Genomic DNA, 17,251 nt, shown 5'->3' on the forward strand with positions numbered 1-17,251 from the left:
AAAAATGTCTGTAACAGGCTCACCGATGAGAAAGAGCCCAAAAGATATGTCTTAGCGATTTTTTTTCAGAGGATTTAGTTTTAATCTCCAGGAGAAAAATTCCATCTTTCAGTAGACTCGCTCAGGCACCTCCTTGGACAGCACGCGCAGGCCGGCGGCTCGGGGGCCTCGGGGCCCTAGGCAGGGCAAGTGCGAGAGGAACTGGTGGTGTCTACGCGGTGCTTGTAGATTCTTCAGCGTGGAGCCATGGGAGGCCTGGAGAAGAAGAAGGTGATGGGCGAGAGGCCAGGGCGGGTCTGGGGCAGGGGGGACGGGGGTGCCTCAGGAGGTAGGAGACGGGAGCGATGGAGCCCGGGGACTGCGCCTTTCTCCGGCCTTGGATCCTCGTGGGTGCAGAAGCGGCTGGGATCAACGCGACAGGAGACAGCAGGCAGAAGGGGTTCGAGGGTGGGCGAGGACGGCAGTACTTGTTCTGTAAAATAGGGGAAAGAACCCTGGAGTAGAGCTGTGAAAGAGCGTTGAGGTTACCAAGCAGAGCTGCACCCCAAAACAGGCCGAGCCGGAGGATAACTTTACTGAAAGTGATGAACATTACGTAGAGCTCACCATTATTTCGAGCTCATCATCTCTAAAACTTGTGACTCCCTTTTCTGCTGAATCAGGCTTTGTCCTGGACATTGGGGATGGGAGATATAATCAACTAGTTGTGGTCCCTGCATTCGTGGAGCTCACTTTCTAGTGGGGAAGCTGGACACTAAAGTAAATAACCAAATAGAACGATCACAAACAAGCCTGGCAGCGGAAACTAAGTGCCAAGGCCTTCGGGTGGAAAAGACTTGCTGTGTGCAAGGAATTAAAGGATATCAGCTTGGCTGGGGTATAGTAAACCAAGAGGAGAGTGGCATCTGGTGAAGTTGCGGTTGGACAGGGACCAGGTCACGCAAGGCCTGTCAGGCACAGTGAGGAGACTGATTTTATTCAAAAAGCAGTAAGAATCAATTGAAGGGGGAGTAATATCTGTTTTTCAAGGAGTTGTTCTTGTTGCTGTATGGAGAATCACCTTGATGGCATGAAGAGATTAGAGAGGGGATGGGGATGAGGATGAGGAAGATGTAGTTGCCTCGATTGTTTCTGTCAGCTGGAAAGTTCCTGCTGCCAATCTGTTTTTAATCCAGCTGTTGAGCTAAGTGCTAGTGATTGGAACTACAAAGATGTAACATTGAAAACCTGACTTTGAGGTACAGGTGCAGATATGTAAACAAATCATGACAGTTTTTGTCGTTGTTGTTTGTTTGTTTTGTTTTGGCCACGCCCAGCGTCTTGCGGGATGGAACCCGGGCCCCGTTCAATGGAAGCTCGGAGTCCTAACCACTGGACCACCAGGGAAGTCCCAACAAATCATGACAGTTTTTAAAGCAGGCTTTCACAACCGTTTTGACATTTTGAGCCAGATAACTGTTGTGGGGAGGGTTGTCCTGTGAGTTGTGGGATGTTTAGCAGCATTCCTGGCCTCTTACCCCCTAGGTGCCAATAGCATCTAACAGCCCAAAATGCTGAATACACCGCCATACATCCAGGGAGTAAAGTCACCCCAGTTGACTTTAATTATCCCCTTAATGTTTGAAAGAATAAGAATGGTGACAGTGTAGGGCAATAGAAAACAATTTTAATGAAAGAATGAAAGCAACTTCCCTAAGACAGTCTAAAAGTCATCTTTGTACCCTCAGAACTTGGCGCGGGCCTGATCCCCAGTAGACAATGTCTAAAGGGAAGAATGAATGAAGGGCATGTTTCGTGACTGTGGGATTATTCATAAACATACCCCTCAGAAGGCTACAGGTTTGTCCCTTTAGAGCTGGACCTGGCCATTGAGACCTATGCTGTCTTAATCCAGAGGAAGACCTCGTTTGGGAAGGACGTGCTTGGTTAGCATTGCAGGGAGCTGGTACAGTGCACTGCTGCTCTATCAGGGATACAGACGTGTGAGTGTGAGGCAGCGTCTTAGCACCACAGATGTCCAGATGGTTGCACAACACAACATGCTCTTTGGGTGCAGGTAGAGACCAGGCCTTTTGTCTTTATTACCTCCTAGCATCTAGCTAAACACTTGGAACATAGTGGAGGTCTTGTGATTGTCTGTTGAATGAATGAGGAAGGAGAGAGGCTGTGTGGCTTAGAGTGTGCATTTTCAACTGGATGGTGTCATGCCGAAGGGAACAGAAATTGGTTGGGGGACATCTTAGACATTACAATGATGTGTAGCCCTCAGAAGGACCACATTACAGAAACATCTACAGTGTACCTGTGGTATTAACATTTTATGGGGCTGTGAGAGAGGGTGATTAAAGGGGAGAAAAGGTCTAAAAAGGCCTCTGGTGGTGGAGGGGTGGTTATAATGAAAAAGAAGTTGAGAACACTGGCTTAGTGGATGAGGCACTCAGGTTCTGGACTTGGACCTAGGTCTGAATCCAGCCCCAGCTCTTAAAAAGCTATGTGACCTGGGCAGGTTATTTTACTGAGCCTGTTTTCCTCCCTTGTGAAATGAGAATTTTAATGGCACCCACCTCACAGTGTTGTGGGGATTAAATGAATAATGTGTGCAAATCAGTAATCATAATGGTCAGTACTTACAGCCATTACTAAGTGCTTGGCATAGCACCTGATCCACAGCAACCTCATGGTCCTGCATCGTGCAGATGTGTGTGTCCTCCTCTGTGCTGACAACTGCAGGGACAGTGCAGGAGCGCTCCGTCCCCACAGCCTCTTGGCCATTTATCCAGAGTAATAGTCGCCTCTTGCATGAGCAATGTCCAGAGGTTGCTCTCCGTCATTGTAATCATTGCTAATGGAGAATTGATTTTATCCTCCCCAAGTATGAACGAGGCGCTGCTACTAACTACATCACCCGAAACAAAGCCCGGAAGAAGCTGCAACTGAGCCTGGCCGACTTCAGGTGAGGTTGGAGAGGAGAGGGGGACTTCGGGTGCCTGGCCAGTGAAAACTCAGCCACATCCCTCTCTTAACTGCACTGCTGCAAACTCTGTCTGGGATTCTGCTATTCCTTCTCTTTCTTGCCTGGCTTTGCTTTAGTGAGCTGTGCTTTGCCAGGTGTGGTCCACAGGGAAGCTGGAGAACTGGGTCGTGTCACCCTGAGTCATCAAAATGGGCCCACTGGTGCAATGCACTGCTGCTCTCTTATCTGGGTCTTTGTCACCCATCCTCTCCCTTCTGGCAGTAGTGACCCCTGATCCTGCAGCTTGTGGTTCTCAGCTCCTTGGAGAGTCCAGTCCAGACTCTTCCACAGCCTGCGTCCTGCTGCCTGGCTCACTTTTCATCTTCCAAATGCACCCAGCACTTCCCACTCTTACAGCCGCTGTCCTTCTTAAGATTCTCTTCCCTCTGCCCTTTATAGGCAGACCTTGGAGATATTGTGGATTCAGATTCACACCATTGCAATAAAATGAATATCACAATGAAGCGGTTTCCCAGTGCATATTAAAGTTACATTTACACTCTACTGTAGTCTGTTAAGTGTGCAGTAGTTTTATGTCTAAAAGAAATGAACATGCATTAATTTAAAATACTTCATTGCTAAAAAATGCTAATCATTATCTGAGCATTCAGTGAGTGGTAAGCTTTTTGCTGGTGGAGGGTCTTGCCTCGATGTTGACGGCTGCCGACTGATCAAGGAGGTGGTTGCTGAAGGCTGGGCTGGCTGTGACAGTTTCTTTTTTTTTTTTTTTTTTTTGCGGTACGCGGGCCTCTCACTGTTGTGACCCCTCCCGTTGCGGAGCACAGGCTCCGGACGCACAGGCTCAGCAGCCATGGCTCACGGGCCTAGCCGCTCCACGGCATGTGGGATCTTCCCGGACCCCGGCACGAACCCGTGTCCCCTGCATCGGCAGGCGGACTCTCAACCAGTGCACCACCAGGGAAGCCCTGTGACAGTTTCTTAAAATAAGACCACAGTGAGGTTTGCCACATTGATTGACTCTTCCTTTAGTGAATCATTTCTCTGTAGCACACAGTGCTGTTTGACAGCATTTTACCCACAGTAGAACTTCTGTCAGAATTGGAGTCGATCCTGTCAGACTCTGCTGCTGTTTTATCAACTAAATTTATGTAATATTCTAAATCCTTTGTTGTCATTTCAGCAATTTCCACAGTAGATTCCATCTCAAGAAACCGCTGTCTTCACTCATTTATAAGAAGTACTCCTCATCTGTTAAAGTTTTATCATGAGATGGCAGCAATCCAGTCACATCTTCAGGGTCCACTTCTAATTCTAGTTCTCTTGCTGTTTCCACCACATCTGCAGTTACTTCCTCCACTGAAGTCTTGAACCCCTCAAAGTCATCCATGAGGGTTGGAAGCAACTTCTTCCAAACTCCTGTTAATGTTGATATTTTTATCTCTTCTGAATCACGAAAATTCTTAACGGCATCTAGAAGGGTAAATCCTTTCCAGAAGGTTTTCAATTTACTTTGCCCAGATCCATCAGAGGAATCACTGTCTATGGTGGCTATAGCCTTATGAAATGTATTTCTTAATAAGACCTGAAAGTCAGAATTAGTCCTTGATCCATTGGCTGCATAATGGATGTTTTGTTAGCAGGCATGAAAACAACATTAATCTCATTGTACATCTCCATCAGAGCTCTTGGGTGACCAGGTGCATTGTCAATGAGCAGTAATATTTTGAAAAAACAAAAAACTTTTTTCTGAGCAGTAGGTCTCCAGGGTGGGCTTAAAATAGTCATTGACCATGTTTTTTGTTTTGTTTTTTTAAATTTATTATTTATTTTTGGCTGCTTTGGGTCTTCATTGCTGCTCATGCTTTCTCTAGTTGTGGCGAGCAGGGGCTACTCTTTATTGCAGTGTGTGGGCGTCTCATTGCGGTGGTTTCTCTTGTTGCGGAGCACGGACTCTAGGTGCACGGGCTTCAGTAGTTGTGGCTCACGGGCTCTAGAGCGCAGGCTCAGTAGTTGGTGGCGCATGGACTTAGTTGCTCCATGGCACGTGGGATCTTCCTGGACCAGGGCTCGAACCCGTGTCCCCTGCATCGGCAGGTGGATTCTTAACCACTGCACCACCAGGGAAGCCCCTGACGTTGTTTTTTGTAAACAGATGTGCTGTTATCCAGGCTTTGTTGTTCCATTTATAGAGCACAGGCAGAGTAGATTTTAGCATAATTCTTAAGGGCCCCAGGATTTTCAGAATGGTGAATGAGCATTGGCTTCACCTTAAAGTCACCAGCTGTGTTATCCCATAACAAGAGAGTCAGCCTGTCCTTTGAAATTTTGAAGCCAGGCATTGACTTCTCTCTAGCTAGGAAAGTGCTAGAAGGCATCTTCTTCTAATATAAGGCTGTTTCATCAACATCGAAAATCTGTTGTTTAGTTCATTATCTTAACTAGATCTGGATAACTTGCTTCAGCTTCTACATCAGCACTTGCTGCCTCACCTTGTACTTTCATGTCCTGGAGATTGCTTCTTTCCTTAAAGCTCATGAACCATCCTCTGCTAGCTTCAGAGTTCATCCTGCAGCTTCCTTACTTCTGTCAGCCTTCATAGAATTGAAGAGAGTTAGAGTCTTGCTCTGGATTAAGCTTTGGCTTAAGGGAATGTTGTGGCTGGTTTGATCTTCTGTCCAGACCACTAAAACTTTATATTAGCAATAAGGCTGTTTTGCTTTCTTATCGTTTATGTGTTCACGGGAGTAGCTCTTTTAATTTCCTTCAAGGGCTTTTCCTTTGCATTCACAACTTGGCTGGCTGCGGTGCAAGAAACCTAGCTTTCGACCTGTCTTGGCTTTCACCATGCCTTCCTCACTAAGCTTAATCATTTCTAGCTTTTGATTTAAAGTGAGAGATGTGGGACTCTTCCTTTCACTTGAACACTTAGAGGCCACTGTAGGGTTATTTGTTGACCTCATATCAATATTGTGTCCCAGGGAGTAGAGAGGCCTGAGTAGAGGGAGAGAGACTGGGGAATGGCAGGTCGGGTGGAGCAGTCAGAACACACACAACATTTATTGATGAAGTTCACCATCTTGTATGGGTGCTATTCGTGGTGCCCCCAAAATGATTACAATAGCAACATCAAAGATCACTGATCACAGATCGCTATAACATATAATAATGATGAAATAGTTTGGAAATATTGTGAGAATTCCAAAAATGTGACACAGAGACATGAAGGTGAGCAAATGTTGGAAAAATGGCGCCGATAGACTTGCTCAATGCAGGGTTGCACAAACCTTCAATTTGTTTAAAAAAAAAAAAAAGAAAATGCAATTACCTGCAAAGTGCAATAAAGTGAAATTCAATAAAATGAGGTATACCTCCATGTGGCTGAAATGTTGATTTGTCAGCAAGGCCTTTCCTGACTCTCCTTGCTAAAAGAGGTACCTACCAGTTGGCCCCTGTCAATATCCTGATTGTTTCCTTTCTGGTGCTTGGGACTGTCTGCACTATGTTTGTCGGGAACTTGTCACTGTCGGACTCCTGCACTAGAAAGTGAGTTTTCCAAAGGGCAGGGCTCCTGTGTTCTCTGTTCACTGCAGTTTTCCAGGCCCAGCGTGCCCAGTGCTCAGCACGTTTGCTGATAGAAGGAGTGGCCTTTGTCTTCCAGGCGGCTGTGCATCCTGAAGGGCATTTATCCCCATGAACCCAAACACAAGAAGAAGGTCAACAAGGGCTCCACGGCAGCCCGAACCTTTTACCTTATCAAAGACATCAGATTCCTCCTCCATGAACCCATTGTCAACAAGTTCCGGGAGTACAAGGTGAGGCCTGGGCTCTAGGGTCTGGATGGGGCCCTTCCCAGCTCTATGCAGACCCACTAACACTGACCTTGGGCAAATCGTTTGATCTCTGAGCAAGCCTGTACATAGGGTGAGGTAATTCTACCTCAAAAGGGTGTCAGGGGGATTGACTGAGATCTTAGGTGTGGAAATCATTTACATAGAACCTGACCAATGATTAATGCATTACCTGTCATACTTTTCCCCTGGTTCTTTTGGAGAAGGGTAAATGTATTGCCTCTGAGGCAAAGATTGTGGTCTTTCAGGGGCTCTCTGGTGTGTTTTCTGCCCAAATAAACCACTCCTATTCAGGTTCTTTCTGGAATTGTTCCCAGGAGACCAAGCTTTTCATTCCTCAAATAGAAACGATTAAATGCTTAAATACTGCAGGGAAAGAAGAAACTTAATTATACCAAATGCAAATAATTGAAAGTAGACTGCTGTTACTGTAGCCTTTGCCGAGCAGCAGGGCCAGGCTGTGGGGTACACCTGCTGGTAGCCCTCTCGCCAGAGCTGGCCGAGGTGGGCGGCTGGACCTGTCCTGCTGCTGGGTTTTCCAGACACCCCAGCTCATTGCATTGGAACTGGGCCCCTTGTGGGACTGGCTGTCTCAGAGCTGCTGTTTACAGTCTCAGCGCAGGTGGCCTCTGAGCCTCTGAAGAAGTGCTCGGGGGAGGCAGTTGGTCAGTTTAGAGGACTTTCTGGGGCCACCATTGGCCTCAACTGCATTTTCTCGTGTGGCCCAGCCCCACATGTGGGCCCGAGGCTCGTTTCACACACATGCGGACTGGTGTTTCTGGCCCAGCCTCCTGGCCCTGGTCTGTCTCACTTCTCAGTTGGAAAATAGGGCTGAAAACGTTATACTTTCACGTAAACATGCGGAGTCAGCCCGTCTGAATGCTTATCCCTGTTCATCTGTCAGCGGGATGCAGTGGGGTGGCTCTGTCGTCAGTCTGGGTCAGGTTCGCTGCTCTGTGAAGGTGGCTGTTGTGCAAACCCCGGGCTGAGGGGGCAGATCGTGCCGGCAGACAGCCGTGGTCGGAGAGCCCTCCTGCCCCGAGCATCCCTCCTCCACGGAAGGGGTGTACGGGAGCCGTTGGCCCCACATCAGCGGTCTCCTCCTCTCTCCCAGGTGTTCGTCCGGAAGCTGCGGAAGGCCTATGGGAAGAGTGAGTGGAACACGGTGGAGCGGCTGAAGGACAACAAGCCCAACTACAAGCTCGACCACATCGTCAAGGAGCGGTGAGCCGGGGGTTCTGACCTGGTGCTGGGGGTACAGTGGGGAACGGGGCCGAGACCCTGCTCACAGAGCTGGCGTCCTGTTGGAGGAGGCAGACCAGAAAACAAACTGCCAAGTTGTTCTAATGGTTGCAAGTCCACACGAGTGCCACGAGGGATGCTCTCCAGGAAGGGAGCTGGAGGACGCATGTTAGTTACAGCCTTGTCAAAGGAGGTCTCTGGGGGGAGACAGTTGAGCCAGCCAGGAGAGGCATGGTTCAGGCAGAGCAAACAGCAAGTGCAAACGCCCTGTGGTGAGAGAGAGCCGGAGTCCTGGGGGTATGCATGGGGTGCATGGTCAGTCCTGGAAGACGTGACTGGACACCTCTGATCTCAACTGTTTCTTGCCCATCCTTCTCAGCAGTCCCCGTCATTCGTTGACTAAATCAGTGGGAACACTTGGCAATGTCTGGAGGCACTTCTGCTTCTCCTGACTTGGATGGCAGGGGGTCTACTAGTATTTAATTAGTAGAGGCCAGGGATGCTGCTCAGCACCCTGTAGTGCACAGGACAGCCCCCACGACATGGGACAACCTGGCCCACAATGTCAGTGGTGGTAAGGTGCAGAAACTCTGGGCTAACTGAATGTCTGCCTTCTCTTGGTGGCTGTTGGCCCTGGGAACACTTAGCTCCAGGCTGGATGGACTTGGCTTCGTTGAGTCGGGCCAGCCATGGGCTAGCAGGGCAACAGCCTTGGCCTGGGAGCTCGACAGCAGGTGTTCTCACCCCAGCCCGTGGCCATGAGCTGGGCAGTCCGCGAACTGCTCCTGCTCCGAGCAGGTCCTCCTCTAACAGAGAGATGACGCGTGTGACACAGCTGTCCTGTGGAACAAATGAAAAAAAAAAAATGCGCAAGAAAAAAGCAAGTGTCTGGATTCATGTGCACACTAGATGGCAGTATGGTGGCATTCCCATTCTGCGTCACCTCCTTCTCCTCAGCCCTTGCTTAAGAAAGAATGGCCAGTGCCGTTTCTAGGAAAGGCCCGGGTTGTTGGGTTTGTCTGTGAGGTGCAGAGCGAGGAAACTTCGAGGCACAAGAGGGGGCTGATTGAGTCTTTGGCCTCTGAACCAGGAAACCAAGTGCCTCTCTTGTTCTGAGAGGTCCCTGCAGACCTTTCTTCTGTTTTGCTCTGTGTCTGAAGACCTGGCTGGCCCCTCCTGACTCATATTTCTCTGACCTCAGAGCCAAGTGGGCACATCCTGGTTCCGTGTTCCTCCGGAAGCTGTGGGGAGGTTGGCGCTGCCAGGCCCCAGGGCGTTGCCCAGCTCCCTGTTCAGGAGATGGCGGTGGCAGGGCCTGGGGTGGGGCAACGAGTTCAGGGGCCCCTCAGAGCCCAGGCTGTGCGACCCTACGAGCGCCACCCTCCTGGCCACGCAGGTACCCCACGTTCATAGATGCCCTGCGGGACCTGGACGACGCCCTCTCCATGTGCTTCCTCTTCTCCACCTTCCCACGGACCGGCAAGTGCCACGTGCACACCATCCAGCTGTGCCACCGGCTGGCCGTGGAGTTCATGCACTACGTCATCGCCGCCCGTGCCCTGCGCAAGGTGAGCCCGGGGCCACCCAGTGGGGCCCAGCCCCCCGCCCCGCACCCCCATGTCCTCACCACGCTGTCCCCGCTCCACCGCAGGTCTTCCTGTCCATCAAAGGCATTTACTACCAGGCCGAGGTGCTGGGCCAGCCCATCGTGTGGATCACGCCCTACACCTTCTCCCACGATGTGAGTGTGCCCACAGGGAAGGGTTGTGCAGGGACCGTTGCTCCCTCTCTGCTTCCTAGACAGAGATAATGGTGTGGGTGAAGGGGGGCTCTTCCTGTCCTGCAGAACCAGCTGGGTTCCTGAGTGCCAGACAGGGCAGTGGCGGGGGGGTGTGTGGTACAGAATTGTAACAAGAGCCCGAGCCAGCCTGACTCCAGTACCTTCTAGCTGGTTGACCTTGGACGTGTTCCCTTACCTCTCTGTGCCCAGTTAATAACATGCTTCCACCTTCTAAGCCTTGTTGTGAGGATTTGAGGGAAAAAAGCTTTAAAAGTGCCTGGTGCTTGGCCCTCGGGGGTTGCAGAACCAACAGTGAGCGGCCACCGGGGCCGAGCACTGCCTGTGTACACGGCCCTGCCCTCCAACCTGCTAGGTGCTCACCCCGCTCTGCCACCCCCACTCCTGTGCCCCACCCAGAACTGGGGACTGTGTGAGATTGGGGAGGATGAGCACAAGAGGAGTACTACTTATTACTGGCACTATTTCTTACTCATCTTTCTTTTTAAGACTGTGAGAATTTTTGGCAGGATCCGTCGAGAGAAATCTTGATTTGGCCTCCGTATGGGGGTTGTTAGCCTCTAGTCTCCCACAGGGTCTCAGGCTTGGCGCCTGACTTATCCTGCTGTGGGCCTGCATTTGGCCTTGCTTCCTGCTTGTGCCTTGAGTGAGAACTGGTGCCTTCAGTGGAGACTCAGCTGGACGGCAGGTTTGCTGGCCAGGCAGCGGGGGCTGGTGGTCTGGGTCCCCTGGGCCACTGCTGATTACTCTGGGCTGGGGGCCACAGGCTGGAACCCCCGCTGAGTGCAGAGCAGCAGTGACAATTGGTGGCAGCCTGTGGTCTTTGTGGGTGAGAGGTGCTCAGCCCTCAGCAGTCCCTGTGCCCACTCCCTGGGGGCAGGTGTGTGTGCAGGTCTGTGCTCTTCCTTCTTCCCCTCTCTGTCCCTCCTCTCCTCTGTCCTTCCTGCCTTCTCTGCCCTGCCTTCCCTCCTTCCTCTCTGCCCCTCCCTCTCCTTCCTTCTCTCTGATGTCCCACCCCCTCACTGCTCAGACTGGTCTTTGTCTGTACTGCCAGTGGTGAATAGGGCCCTGTGGAGGCCGGCCTCCACACAGCTGGCCCTGGAGGAACGGGGGAGGGCACGGGCCACCCCTTCCTCCTTCCTCTCTGGCCAGCTCACTGCCACTGCTTCCTCTCAGCAAGAGGATGGGGGACCAGCCCTGGGTCATAGTTGGGGCCCCTGTGCAGCCAGTGCTGGGCTCCTGGCAGCAGGACCCAGGCAGGTAGCAGGGCCCAGGGGGCTGCTGTGCTGTGGGGCAGTCACCGCTCACGTGCTCGCAGGCCCGTCGAAGGCCCTGGTGGATGCTCATGGAAGGACTGAGGTAACAGTGGGGGACAGGTGGGGCACCTCTTGGCCCCTTTACCCCCACAGCCCAGTCACTGCCTGTTGGCAGGATGTAGAAACAGCTCAGTGTCACAGGCGCACAGGCACAGAAGGGATGCTGTAATCATTACTGATTTCATCATCGCTTGGCGTATCCCCCTGTCCAGGTCTCAGAAGTTGGCCAGGCTGGCCTGGCCTCTCTGGTATGCCAGGCAGTGCTGCTCAAGGGTCGAGGCACTTTGGTTTGGGTCTCAGATCCTTGCCCTGTTTTGTTTTATCAACTCCTCAAGGTTTAAGACGAGCCCTCCCGTGTCCCCCGCTTGCTCTGTGTTTTTGCCCCAAGCAGGCAGCATTTCTCAGGAGCTCCCTGGGGCTGCGCCAGGCAGCTGCCCAGCCTGTCCTGGGTCCTCGGGTTGTGCCTTTGTCTCCGGCTCGGGCCCAAGGCAGGGTTGCTGAATTCTGAGTATCTGTCCGAAGGCTCCTGCCAGGGCTCGTAGGTGCTGAGTGCCGCCCGCCCACTACCCCCACCCAGGCAGATGGGCTGATCCAGGGCCACCTTTCCCAGCCAGGCCCCCAGGTGCTCATGGGCTGGCCCCAGAAAAGACAGTAAATGGAAATTACGGGATGGCTAAGGGAGCAGGCGTGAGCGGCCTCTGCAAGAACAGAAGTCTGCCTTGCAGGGTGAAGGGGAGAGCTGGGGCAGGGAGCGGGGGCACCAGCCTGTCCCGGGAACCTCGTGACAAAGGCTTCCCTCTTCTCACTCCTAGCATCCCCTTTATGGCACGGGAATCTGGCACTGGTCTCCAGGACAAGCCTTGGGACCCTTGTCCAGAGCCTCACTGGTGCCCAGAATGCTCCTGGGTAGGGCCATGCCACACAGCCTCTTCTCCTGGGGCAGAGCTCCGAAGGCGGGGCCACCCTGGAGGAGCTCCTGGTCCTTGGGCACCTGGAGCCCCCACCCCACATGGGTTGTCAGTGCCATCTTTGCACTGACACTGCTGATGCGTCTCTGTGTCCCCAGCACCCAACAGACGTGGACTACAGGGTCATGGCCACCTTCACCGAGTTCTACACTACCCTGCTGGGGTTCGTCAACTTCCGCCTCTACCAGTCGCTTAACCTGCACTACCCTCCCAAGGTAGGCCCCGGCCCAGCCCAGCACCTTCTCCTCACCGGGCAGAGGCCACGGCCTCTCTCCCCACGTGGAGGTGGGGGCTAGGGGCATCCTCTTCCTCTGACCTTCCCCTTGCCTCCCAGCTCGAGGGTCAGGCTCATGCAGAAGCGAAGGCCAGCGAGGACACCTATGCTTTGGACTCCGAGAGCTCTATGGAGGTGAGAGAGGCTTCCAGCGTTGGCCCTGCATCCCCCAGAAGGGTGGTTCCTGGCCTGGGGGTGGAGGCGGTCATGGCTAGACAGGTGGTCTCAGGGCTTACCCTCAGAACCCAAACCCGCTGATACCCGGCCAAGAACTGCCAGCGCTACCCCTCCCCACCCGCAAGCAGCATCCCTGAAACCCTGCTGCTTTCCCACAGAAACTGGCCTCTCTCAGTGCCAGTCTGGCCCGTGTGGTGGTGCCTGCGGAGGAGGAGGAAGCCGAGGTGGATGAGTTTCCTGCTGACGGGGTGAGGACTGCGCTGCCCTCTGGAAGCGGGGGTTGGGGAGGCGGGCGGACTGAGGGGTTTAGAAGGAAGCTGGGGAGGGGCTCGTCTCCAGCCTCTGCCTCCAGTGGGGTGCAAGCAGGCCTGATAGTGTGAGCAGCCCCTTTTCTCGGCAGGAGATGGTGGCGCAGGAGGACTGCAGGAAGGAGCTGGAGGCTCAGGAAAAGCACAAGAAGCTCTTCGAGGGCCTGAAGTTCTTCCTGAACCGTGAGGTGCCCCGGGAGGCCCTGGCCTTTGTCATCAGGTGGGGAGCCTGACGGCACTGGCTCTGCCATACTGGGCTGGGTCCTGCCGTAGACAGCGCAGCCCTGGACACCCATCGGTAACAATGGGCTGGCGTCAGTATCCGCTGCTTAGGGCTGTTGTGAGGATTCAACAAAATGGGTGTGGAAAACTCAGCACACCCCAAGCACGTGGAAAGCACCCATTAGAGGGCAGCTGGCATCACTTCCTCACCAGCTTAGGACAGAAGGTCTCCCCTGGGCCAGCACTGGAGGCGTCGGCCAATTGAAGGGGGGGTTCCTGGGGTGGGGAGGGGACAGGTGTGTCCTAGGAGCGTGAGCTTGTGGGCCAGTGGGTTCCAGGGTGGGCATCTCATGCCTCAGTACCCTCATGGGCTCCCCCTGTGCCTGTAGGAGTTTTGGAGGGAACGTGTCCTGGGACAAATCTCTGTGCATTGGGGCCACATACGACGTCACAGACTCTGGCATCACCCACCAGATTGTCGACCGGCCTGGGCAACAGACCCCCGTCATCGGCAGGTAGGCCCCCAAGGCCCTCGTCTTCCTCCGCCTGTTTGGGTTTCTGGGGGCGGAGGTCTGTCTCCAGGCCCCTGCAGATGCAGTGGGGTCTCGGGTGGCAACACGGCTTTCTCTGCCCTCACCCTGCGCAGGTACTACGTGCAGCCCCAGTGGGTGTTTGACTCCGTGAACGCCCGGCTCCTCCTCCCTGTGGCAGACTACTTTCCCGGGGTGCAGCTGCCTCCACACCTCTCGCCCTTCGTGTCAGAGAAGGAAGGCGATTATGTGCCCCCTGAGAAGCAGAAGTTGCTGGCCCTGCAGCGGGGAGAGCACCCAGGTGAGTGAAAGGGAGCTGGGCAGGGCGGGGTGGGCAGGCTCCTCCAGGCTGGCCTCGGCTCCAGGGGCTTCACCTGGCTGTTTCCCTTCTTGGCTACAAAGGTGGCAAGCTCCAGAGAACAGGGCAGCAGGGGTACAAAGCCCTTTAAACTCTCATCGGAGTAACGTGGCTTAGGAGGAGGAAACGTTTGTGTCTTATAATCCAGTGTTCCTTGATGTCCAGAGTGACTGAGCAGAATGGTCTGGAAGTTCCACGCGAGGCAGCAGAGCTGAGGGGTTGGGGGCCTGGAGTTTGCTCTGAAGGCAGCTGGGCCTGTGGTGGAGGTGCCAGAGGGCCTGTGGTCAGGATGGCCCTGCTCTGCCTTTGGAACGTCTGTGCCAAAGAGGGTGGTGCTTGGCGCCAGTTCTCACGCCACAAGGGGAAGAGCAGGCTCCCGGGTGTTCGTAATCCTCGGCTGTTTGTAGGAAATTTGAATGAATCTGAAGAGGAGGATAAGGAGGAAGATGATGAAGGTGATGGTGATGAAGAGGGAGGAAAAGAAGAGGAGGAGGAAGAAGACAAGGAGGCTGGTTCGGAAAGGGAGGAAGAGGCCCGACTGACGGCCCCGGAGGAGCCGAGGCTGGAGGGGAAGGTACCAGGGAGTTGATTGGGTTCTCGGCCTGGGAAGCAGCCCCACTGGCCACCTTGGTGCCAGAAGGGTGGGAGCCAGGGGGCTGGAGGTAGAGGGTGGGGGTCAACCTGCAACCACAAGTGTCCCCCCTGTGTCCCCAGAAGCCCAAGGTGATGGTGGGCACAGTGAAGCTGGAGGATAAGCAGCGGCTGGCCCAGGAGGAGGACAGTGAGGCCAAGCGCCTGGCCATCATGATGATGAAGAAGCGGGAGAAGTACCTTTACAACAAGATCATGTTTGGCAAGAGGCGAAAAATCCGCGAGGTGAGTCTCCCCGCCGCCTGAGGCTCCAGCTGGGGCCGCACAGCTGAGCTTCGAGGCCGGCTGGCTCTCCCGGGCAGTCTCTGGGCCCTTTTCTAGCATTTTTCTGACGTTGTCTGCTTGCCTTGGGCATCTTGGTGTCAGTCTCCTTCCTGCACCCGGTGGTTTCTGAGTCTGCTGGGATTGGGGGCCAGAGCTGCTGCAGCAGACTCGGGGCCTGCACTTCACAGAAGTGCGTGAAGCTGGAAGGACTGTGGGAGGTTTTGGTTCAGCTTCTGTTTTGTTTCCTCTCATTCACAGAGCCACATATGCTCAATATAAAAGAAAAAAAATTTTTAAGAGAGTTCTGTGCATGCCAGAACTTTGTAATGGGCGCAGAAGTGGCTCACAGTCTTGCCCTTGGGGTGATCTGTAGTAACAGCCCCCCAGGTTTCTTTGTGCATGTGATAACACAGATGTTACTTGGGGGGCATTGTGCTACACATACAGGCAGAGCTGGTTTTATGGCACTTAGCTTTATTGCACTTCACAGATAACGAGTTTGTTACAGATGGAAGGTTTGTGGCAACTCTGTGTTGAGCAAATCTGTTTAGCACCATTTTTCCAGTATTTGCTCATTTCATGTCTCTGTGTCACCAGTGATGGTAATTCTCACAATATTTCTGACTTTTTCATTATTATTATATTTGTCATGGTGATTTGTGATCAATGTTCTTTGATGTTACTGTTGCAAAAAGACTATAATTCACTGAAGGCTCAGACGATGGTTAGGTTTTTTTAGCAGTATCGTATTTTTTATTAACGTATATACACGGTGTTTTTAGACATAATGCTATTGCCACTTAACAGACAACAGCATAGCATAAACAGAACTTTTATATGCCCTGGGAAACCAAAAAATTCGCGTGACTCCCTTTATTGCAGTATTTGCTTTATTGGGGTGGTGGGTGGAATCCAACCCACAATATCTCCGAGGTCTGCCTGTAGGTTGTTCTGCTGTGTGTTTGTTATTTAACCACAGCATGAACTGTCCGTGGCATCATACAGTGCATGGCCTGTTCCCTGCTGACAGGATTAGGTTGTCTCCCTTTTATAGTCGTTCTCAGAGAACAGTCCTGAGCACCTCTCTTCCTACCTCCAAGTGTCTCTGCAGGGTAAAATCTTAGGAGTGTAATTGCCAGGTTGAAAGGCCACCTGTTTTGGAATAGATAGTGCCACATGGCCCCGGGGAAGGACTGTTCCAGGTCGACCCCACCCTAGCAGCTCCTGGTGAAGGTTTGAATGGCCCCCGGCTTTCCCAGGTGAAGGGGGTCAGTGGGGCAGTTGCCTCCAGCTCTGGGAGCCTGCAATCCTCCTGACTTGCTGTGGGCCCATAACTTCACAGAGTCATAAAGGCAGGGGTGAAGGCACGGTTCCTCACCTGAGGCTCTTCAGAGGGGGTTGCTTTTTCCCCTTGGTAATTTGCCTGTTAGCTTTCCTGGAAGCTCTGCTTTTAAGGGGTGGCCTTGAGTGGCAGAAGGGGGAGTCCCCTTCCCCGACCTCCCCCCATCACAGCTTAATCCTCCCCTTCTTCCTCACAGGCCAACAAACTGGTGGAAAAGCGGAAGGCCCACGATAAGGCTGTAAGGTCTGAGAAGAAGGCCAAGAAGGCAAGGCCGGAGTGAGTGGCGGCAGCCTCGCCATGGGTGAGGCCAGCTCCCGGAGGCTGGACTTGGCACAGGGACCCAGAGGGCCTGGGCTTGGTGACAGACCAGGGTCTTTTCTGTTTTCATCCTTCTCCTCCCTCTGCCGGCCCTGGCCTCCTCTCAAGATCTCTGGCTGGGCCCATGGACAGCCCCAGCCTCGCTCGGATGGAGTTCCCTGCTGGTGGCTGGGCAGAGAGGCCTCTGCCTCTCCTTGACCCCGCAATGCTCCCGGGGGTCAAGCGACACAGGGGGCAGGACCCGACCAGCCCCTCACTGACTGTTCCCATTCACCCTGGCTTTCTGCATCCCCTCCCCCACACGTACGGTTGGACCCACGATTTTCTCAGTGCTCTGATGGGGGGTAGGGTGGGGAAGCATTTGTTATTAAATGGCTGGAGTTCTGCAGCCAGTTGAATTCTGTGTTCGTGAGCCTTTCTGGGGTTGGAGAAGGGCCACCTAGTGCTCCAGGTTGGCCAGCCCTCAGTATTCACTGAGAGGAGCCGGTCACTGCTCAGAGCTTTCTGGCTGCCTGTGGATCCCTTGGGGTCCAAGGGTGCCAGAAGGTAGGTGCACATTCCAGCCCAGAGACTTTTCCTCTGTGAACATGCTTCCTCACGTGTAAGCTAAGCGTAGAAATTCTGGAGCCTTCCTCCCAGGCATGTGTGAAGGGTTCACTGA

At 53.3% G+C, this 17,251-nt stretch overlaps 1 protein-coding gene across 1 annotated transcript; it reads left to right on the plus strand.

The window, feature by feature from the left end:
- The first annotated feature begins 110 nt into the window (after positions 1 to 110).
- Positions 111 to 16,988, plus strand: PES1 (pescadillo ribosomal biogenesis factor 1). The gene is made up of 15 exons (XM_067700248.1): positions 111 to 270; positions 2,874 to 2,953; positions 6,633 to 6,786; positions 7,937 to 8,046; positions 9,461 to 9,632; positions 9,716 to 9,805; positions 12,245 to 12,361; positions 12,481 to 12,555; positions 12,756 to 12,845; positions 12,998 to 13,125; positions 13,517 to 13,642; positions 13,774 to 13,958; positions 14,423 to 14,589; positions 14,730 to 14,891; positions 16,469 to 16,988. The coding sequence occupies exons 1-15, from the start codon at positions 247 to 249 to the stop codon at positions 16,550 to 16,552; spliced, it is 1,764 nt and encodes a 587-aa protein (XP_067556349.1). The 5' UTR covers positions 111 to 246; the 3' UTR covers positions 16,553 to 16,988.
- Positions 16,989 to 17,251: the final 263 nt, after the last annotated feature.

Source organism: Pseudorca crassidens, chromosome 12 (genome assembly GCF_039906515.1).
Source record: "Pseudorca crassidens isolate mPseCra1 chromosome 12, mPseCra1.hap1, whole genome shotgun sequence".
Taxonomy (NCBI): Eukaryota; Metazoa; Chordata; class Mammalia; order Artiodactyla; family Delphinidae; genus Pseudorca; species Pseudorca crassidens.

Excerpts from the sequence above, each read along its gene's own strand:
- PES1 (XM_067700248.1), top strand. The coding sequence starts at position 247 with ATGGGAGGCCTGGAGAAGAAGAAG. Across the intron at positions 12,362-12,480 it reads ACCTGCACTACCCTCCCAAG|CTCGAGGGTCAGGCTCATGC; the intron begins GTAGGCCCCGGC and ends CTTGCCTCCCAG. Across the intron at positions 13,126-13,516 it reads GCCCTGGCCTTTGTCATCAG|GAGTTTTGGAGGGAACGTGT; the intron begins GTGGGGAGCCTG and ends CTGTGCCTGTAG.